General features: G+C 34.6%; 1 protein-coding gene and 1 long non-coding RNA gene across 2 annotated transcripts; one reads left to right on the top strand and one right to left on the bottom strand.

The window, feature by feature from the left end:
* Positions 1 to 383: 383 nt before the first annotated feature.
* On the bottom strand, positions 384 to 3429 carry LOC113108905 (C-type lectin domain family 4 member A-like). Its single transcript, XM_026272323.1, has 3 exons — positions 2944 to 3429; positions 2772 to 2875; positions 384 to 534 (listed from the first exon to the last, which is right to left on the bottom strand). Exons 1-3 carry the CDS (start codon positions 3220 to 3222, stop codon positions 384 to 386), a joined length of 534 nt encoding a protein of 177 aa, XP_026128108.1. The 5' UTR covers positions 3223 to 3429.
* Positions 3430 to 7439: 4010 nt separating this feature from the next.
* Positions 7440 to 7807, top strand: LOC113053471 (uncharacterized). Its single transcript, XR_003277233.1, has 3 exons — positions 7440 to 7467; positions 7583 to 7660; positions 7771 to 7807. It is a non-coding gene; the product is annotated as an uncharacterized LOC113053471 (long non-coding RNA).
* Positions 7808 to 8228: the final 421 nt, after the last annotated feature.

Below are 8228 nucleotides of genomic sequence, written 5' to 3'. Positions count from 1 at the left end.
CAATATCAGAGTAAGAAGGTGATTAAGAGTAATCTGGACACTTTAGATTTCTGTAGTTTACTGTGATTGTCTCCTCAACACTTCAGATCAACAAATGAGATCATGATAACAACTGAACTAAGATCATATTAATACAGAGCTGCTTGTGATGGAGCAAAACATGAACACATCAGAGGTTTTGTGTCCCAGATCACCCAAAGTCACGCCATCAGAAATAAAGATTATTATAGCAATAAGAAAATTACACATTGTCCTTCTAACAAATTTAAGATCTGCTGATTGTTTTTATTTTAAAGGCAGGGACCTAAATAAGAACTTATGTGATTACAATAAGAATGATTATATTAGAAAGTAAAAACAAAACCATAGGAAAAGGTTGAAACCTATTTCTCACAAATCCCCTTTTTCTTCTCAAAACATGAAAGATCATTCCAGTCGTTCAGTGGTGACCATCCCGGCTTCTCTCTATTATAATTCAGTTCAATACAGTCCTCATTTCCATTGTAGTCGTTTGGCTCATCTTTGAGCCAAAACCTGAACAACATGTTTCAGGGGTTCAGTTATTCAAAAGCACAAATTTATGAAATCAACAATGCTCAGTATAATAGTATGTTTCAAGAGTAAACTAAAGTAGTACAGAAGCTGGAGCAGAAGTGACAAGTAAAAGAGAATAAGAGTTTTCGGTCCCACTTTATATTAAGTGGCCTTAACTACTATGTACTTACATAAAAAAATGAATACACGTACTTATTGTGTTCATATTGTATTGTTAATTTGTTTTGCTGCTATTGAGGTGGGAAACAGGTAAGGTTAGGGACAGATTTGGTGGTATGGGTTAGTTTAAGGGTGTGTTAAGGTGTGAGGGATGGGTCAACCCTGTAATTATACATGTTATTACAGAAATTAATTACAGATGTAGTTACATGCAGATATTTTTCAAATATATGTACAATGTAAAAACATGTATGTACACAATAAGTGCATTGTACCAAATTAAAAATTAAAATTTAAGTACATAGTAGTTAAGGCCACTTAATATAAAGTGGGTCCGAGTTTTCTTTATAGAATTTACAGTAAAATGTATTTAATTACGGAAGTCCTAATTAACATGCATTATAATTTTTTTCCTTCTTGTTTTCTCATTATAACGACTTATTTTTCTCATTATCTCGACATAATGAAGTTTGTTTTCTCGTTATAACGACATGACAGTTTTACTGTTGCTATAGTAACAAACTCAACTTTGACAGGCATTTGATGGACCATGCAGGAGCTCTTACTGTAGCCTATATTTCAGCAGATTTTGCTTCTCCTAGGTAATAACGTCTACAATACGGTACATAAAAAAGGCGGATCAATCACTGTTGATTTTTCCAGCGACCCTACACCAAACGTTTTGTTTTTGTAATTAACATGTTTAAATGGCAACACCGCAAACACTTCAGAAGGATGCAGAACTATTCTAAGATCTTGAGCTTCTTGGATTAAACTCACTTATAATTTTCCCTTTATTTGAAATAAAATTATATAATTTGTTATTTTTAGTAGTCATTATATGCTGTGACCGATATCATGTGTGTTAAAAGCTTCTGTTTGAAAAGAGAGTTCATGTGTACGTGTAGTGTGTGTGTGTGTAGAAAAAAAATTATATGGTTAACAATAAAGATTAATAATAAGGAAAAGAGGCACATCACAAATAGCCTACATCGTTAAATCCCGTCCTACTGTAGATAAACGAACATCTCCGCTTATTAACTAACAATAATGTGCCTCAAAGAAGCACAAATAAAGATACAGGTGCAAACAGAATAATACAGTGATGTAGGCCTGGGCGAAAAATCGATTGAATGAATTAATTCAAATTTTTTGTTACAGGCGATTTAAAAAATAAGTAAATCGAGTTTTTGTGTAATGGCGCATTTTTGGCTCCCTGGAGCTTCAGTAGCATTAGTTTCACATGTCAGTATGGCAAGCGACAACAACAACATCATAGCACGCACGAAACAGCAAGCGACAACATGGCTACCGGTGAGAGTTGGAAGTTTGTTCCCAAGAAAGGAATAAAATCATCTGTTGTTTGGAAGAGACCCCACGCTGCCTAAAGCCCATCGCAGTCAAAAGCAGCAGCACCAGGCGAATATGAAAATGGGGGTTACATTTGTCTTGCTTTTGATTAGGGTTGCTCCGATCACGATCGGCTGATCGTTAATGCGCAGCTCGTCAGTAAAGCGGGTTCTCTAATCAGCGGTAAATTCCATCATGTGCGTGATTTCACATCGAGCAGCTGTTACTACAAGGCTTTACTGACAAGATGTGCATTAACGATAGGATAAGCAGTTATTTTATGACCCAGAATGCGTTGGTGAAACTCATGCATCTAGCAAGAACTTAATACACAAAATAATCATGTTGATTCAAGCATTTAACATTTATGAATTCATTAAATGTAAGTAATGAACAAGACTGCACAAATTGTAGCGATCACGAGGAAGGTCCGCGTACAGTAAAGTGGATAGTGTACAACACCCATCAGTTATATTCAGGTCTATAGTGTCACCTGCACAGTTTTGTAATTTCTTAGAGAAAATTCATTTGTTATAATATATATAAATTGATATATTAAAAAACTATAATGCATGGCCGCTTAGAACTTCCGTATTTAATTGTGGTTGTTTCTGGAAGAGTTTTCTCTTCTGCTTTCTTCTGAAGGTTGGGATTTTATAATGAGAATCAAAGACTAAAATAAACACACAGTGATGTTTATCTCTTACCCTTGTTTCAGTGTTGAATTATCCACCCATTTCATGACGCCCTCGTTCTCTCTGTCAGACAAACCAATCCACACTTTCTCACTGACTAATGAAGATATGAACCTCTGTGTGAAGAACAACAGGAATAAGTGTGATTGCTCTCATTCATTAACAGACTCTCACACAAACTCACCTGCTTCTCTTCAGTGTTGATAATGACCAGATCAGCTCCACGATCCCTGCAGTACTGTCTGCTGTCAGACCAGCTCAACTCAGTGGACATGAAGAAACAAACTGGACCCTTCTTGTTCAAAGAATCAAAATCTCTCTGTAACTGGTTTTTCTCAGCAGTGAGATCTTTGACTGTGGTCTCCAGCTCCAGGTTCTTCTGTGTTAGATCAGTGTTATTGTGCTTTAAGCTGTTGATGGTTTGATTGAACTCTTCAATGGTGTTCTTGTAACTCTTTATCATGTCTCTCTCTGCTGTGATGGTGATGTTGAGCAGTATGATGAAGACCAGTAGAAGAACACAAATGAGCCCGAGACCCACTGAGATCAACACCAAACATCTACTTCCTCCTGACAAACATGAACAAAACAGATATCAATTATTAACTATTCATTTTTATTAGAAATTACTACATATCTAAATAGAAATGCCTTTTTAAGTTTTATGAGTAGTTACATGCCTCCCCTGTCAAGGGTCAGGGATGGCCAAAACAAGAAAATTTATGAACAAAGCCAGAAAAAAAACAACACTTTTCAACCAGCCACCTGGAGATCTTATCTCCTGCCCCAGCACTCTACAGATATCACACAGACTAGTCACTGTCTAGAAAACTGATTTAACAAGTTCAAAAAAAAGAAAGAAAAAGTACTAAGCACAGAGCAAAATAAGGCTTCAGGAGGGGACCAGGCCAAAACAACAAACATAACAGGACTAACTTACAAAAGGGGTACTTTCTAACCTCTCAAAACAGTTACTTGACTCTCTTACAAACCAAAAACTGGAGAAAACATTGAGCTTAAAAGAAACGGCATCATCCCTCAAAAATAATTAAACTTTCAACTTAAGACTCATATTTTGAGGTTACTTGTATAAAACAAAGTACATTTTCTCTACAAATCTCTACAAATTTTCAAAGTTATACACCAACAGCTTGCACACATGCATTGTCTGGGGCAAGCAAAAAAGTCCCAGAGGCAGCAAAGGCCAAAAAGGGCAAGCATTTTCTTCTTATTTTAAATTTGAATGACGGTTGGCATACAAATTCAAGCTCTCTCTGACTTAACCACCTGCTGGTTCGGAGTGTGAGCCAAGTTCACGAAACCCTTTTCCTAATACCTATATACTTTATCTCTGTCATTTTCAAATAAATCATAAAGAAATGAATACATTCCTCATATGATAGGGCACACTTCAGATGGAGTTTCTAGTTTCATTCTCATGCTGTCCCTCCAGCACAAATAACAGCAAATAATAATAATAATAACAATAATAGTAATAGTTACATCTTGGAACGTAACAGTTTGTTTTTAAAAGTCATCTGAAATTGCTTTTATAAATTATCCAAACAAGAACATTTTGGAAAAGTAAATGGAAATGTAGGTCCATGATAATACACTTCATTTAAAAACAAACACTGACATTTAATTTGTATAAATATTTAAAATTCTATTTGATGGTTCTTAAATCCTCATAGTGACATATTTCTACTTTCGAGTAATTTTCTTCTTACTGTTGAAATCTTTTCTTTCATCCCGGCCGTGACTCAGAGTTTGAGCTCCAGTTGTGCTCCCAGTATCTCTGCGTTCAACATTTTCATAAATATCCTCTGAATCCATCTCTCACTGTATCGGACAGTACGTCTTCACAGATGAGGTGTTGTCTTTAAAATGTTTATTTTCATCTTCAAAAGTGTCTAGGCTGCACAGGAAGTGATTTCATTTCACACTGGTCTGTGACAAGAATAAAGTCTTTCAGTCACACCTAAAACCTCTCATCAGAGCCATACTAAGTTTGTGTTTTGTACATTCAACCTCATATTATCGGCTTCAAAAGACATCAAAAAGAGTCTTTAAACACTCAAATGTACTCAAACAACCTTAAACAGGAATCTCAGCAGCAAGTGCAGTGGGTGCTCCTAACTAAACTGATGCTTCCTCATTTCTTCACTTCTCTGTCCTCCAGCCCAACCCATTAAACAGATCAGATAAAGGCATCTTGAAAGACAGTTCAGTTCTCTAATTGACCCATGAGGAAGTGAGGAATAAGTAAGTCAACCCTATAGGTGTTTCTCAGACATAAGGGCGCAGTCTAATGAGGATGTGTCCTTCTGAGGCTTCAAGGCTAGACCCTTTCTCAACATTAAATGCTAGAATGAGATTAAATGTCTAGTAAACGTGCACATGTGGCTACATCATAAATGTTTCCAACCCCAAGTCATAGCATGAAAAGCTATTAAATCTATAATTTGAAGAACACTTTAAGTTAAAAATCTGTATATTAACTGACCTTCTGTAAGTGCAGTACAGGTTATGTCCACCGTCTGTGGCCTCAGTAGATTACATTGTTCACAGTTTAGCATTATGTGATTACTTACAACAAAATAGCAGAAAACATTATGCCTTTGCCTCCTGATGAAATTACATAATGAAATTGGACAAGCTTTTTGAGCTAATCATATTTTTGTGAATGTGAGCAAAGGACTGTAGGTGATTGTAATGTAGGAGGTCAGAAAGGCAGGGTCAAAAACACCAGCAAACAGTAAAATGCTAGGCACAGGCAATAGCCAGAGCAAGAAGCAAACAATCAAAAGCAAGGAAACAGTCCAGGGTCAGAAACAGGGATGGGAAAACAAGAAACATGGAGAACATTGCAGTCATAACAACATCAGCAGCATGAGAGTGCACTATATGGGGTGTTGGCCATTTTTTAGTGCTGTCCGGATCATTCCCTACATTCGTCCACTACTTTTTACCGACAATTCATTCTTATTTTGAGGGTACACCGATGTACACTTGCTGAAGCACTATTTCCCACAATCCAATGTGGTGATAGATAAAGGAAAAAGGTGGATGGCAACGCTGGAGGCGGCAACTTTTACAAATGTAAGCAATTTTTTATTGTTTTAAATAAGTATTTATAAAGAGATTCTGAAGCAAAATTATTCTGGGGTGATTTGTTGTCACAGTAATAACTTTTTATACTGTATACAACAGGTGATCATTTGGTCAATTGTTCACAGCTATGTTAGTGAACGCATTTATGTACAGTATTAGTCTACGTAGAAAAAACTAATTGTATTTGCTTTAGGAATGGATGGGGACGTTAGCCGTCTCATCTTAAAAAGAAAAGCTCATGGCCATCTCTTTTCTGGCCGGAGAAACGCTGCTCAATATGGATGGGAATGAGTTTCAAGGATATTTTTTCTGGTAAATTAATACAACTGAGGTTTAATTTATGTGTGATTGTGTATACATTACGTTATTTGTACTACAGGACAGTGCAGAAGGTTGATTGGGCCTGCCAGAGCCGCCAAAAAATGGGAGAACTTAAAAAAATTCCAAAGTAAGATAATAATAATAATAATTCCTTACATTTATATAGTGCTTTTCTAAGCACACAAAGCGCTTTACATAGGCAGGGGCTATCTCCTCATCCACCACCAGTCCACAATCCATTCCTTATGATGGAGCTCTCTGTAAAGAAAGATGCATTTGTAAAGAAATGCATTTCTTTAATACTAAAAAAGATAATACATTTATTATATAAATGATTATAGATAATCATTTATTATATATATATATATATATATATATATATATATATATATATATATATATATATATATATATATATATATATAATAAATGATAGGTAAAAATTGATAGCCTGAATGCACTTATAAGTAAGTCGCTTTGGATAAAAGTTTTTTTTATCCTTTAAAAAAATAAAAATACAAAAAAAATTAGAAATTTAATTTAAATGCATATTCAGCAGTATAAACAACTTATATTACCAACACCGACATCTAAAGAAACAGTAGTGCTGTTTTCTTTCAGTCGATTAAAAAAAAAAGAAAAAAATATATACACTTTTCTGCACTGAAAAAAAATGATTATGGCCCCAATTAAATTAAGCGTAATTCAATTTAGCTAGTTTAATCCATTTAAATTTAGTTTTTGATTTTAATTAATAATTATTAATTGGTTTTAAACGAATTATGATTATGATGGTACACTGTAAAAAATAATTCAGTGGCGTAGTAAATTTCACAAAAATAAAGAGCTATATTAACTTAATAAAATCTTTTGAAATCATTTAAGTGATATTTTGAGTGGGTCAGATTAAAAAGAATAATTAAAAATCCAACAAATAATTTCTCTAAAATTTACATATATTATTTAAGTTTATGTAATGAAAATAAATAAGTATTTAACTAACTAATTATATTTTTAATATACCTTCAATATTTCTGGTGAATTCTAATAGAAATATTTGATAATTATTTACTTGTACTGATCTGTTTTAGAAACTAAAATTATTAAGTATTTCCAACCAATTTTCCTAAATAAAGTTCCAGCTTAATAAATGACAGTTTAAATAAATTGAGTAAATTTCGCGGCTAAAGTGATCACGTGTGCAGCTCCGCAGGAAAAAAAAAATCTGCTTTCCTCAGCAGCGACGTCGACTAGCCATACCTCACAGCTCCTGGTAAGTAACGTTAGTCAGCTAATCCTATTTACGTTTGTAACACTTTATTAAAAAGTTAATAATTATTAAGCATTTTCTAACAATTGTCTTTGTATTTTGCGTCATATTCAACAAGTTTCGTAGCTTAATCGAAGTCACCTGAAGGACGGCTTTCCTCAGCAACGGCAAGACCCGCATTCCTCTCATAATCGTGGTACGTTATAATTTAGCCAGCTAATACTAATTATGTTTGTAATGTTTAATTCAGAAGTTAATTATTAAGGATTTCCTAACAATTGTGTTTGTATTTTGCGTTATCTTAAGAAGTTTAACAAGTTTCGCGGCTCAAACAAGAGGCACCTGTCACTGAAGGACTGCTTTTCTCAGCAACGACGTGAACAGCATTACTCGAATTTCCTGTAAGTAACGTAGTCCTTTTATAACTATGTATATTTGCAAAAATGTTTTCTAAAGTTGATTAAACATTGACCGTGTGTACGTGTACATAACAGTGTAGTTTTCGAAGTTAGTTAGTGGGGCAGCCATATGTATGTTAGTTTTTGTTTTGTTTTTGGAGTGGGTTAACGTTCGTACTATTTGGATCACCGTTTATTTCAACCGCCATTTGAAAGTCTAACGATAAGTGTACCGTGGTCCAGCAACTATAACTATACATGCCCAATGGAAAACGATTTTGTACAGGTTCCCCATTGGGGTCAGTGGCTTGTCAAAAGGGAACACATCATTTATGAACTTTCAAATGACAACATTCTTTCTTGTAA

This window comes from Carassius auratus, chromosome 1 (assembly GCF_003368295.1).
Source record: "Carassius auratus strain Wakin chromosome 1, ASM336829v1, whole genome shotgun sequence".
Taxonomy (NCBI): Eukaryota; Metazoa; Chordata; class Actinopteri; order Cypriniformes; family Cyprinidae; genus Carassius; species Carassius auratus.
This window is presented reverse-complemented; position numbering and strand designations above follow the sequence as displayed.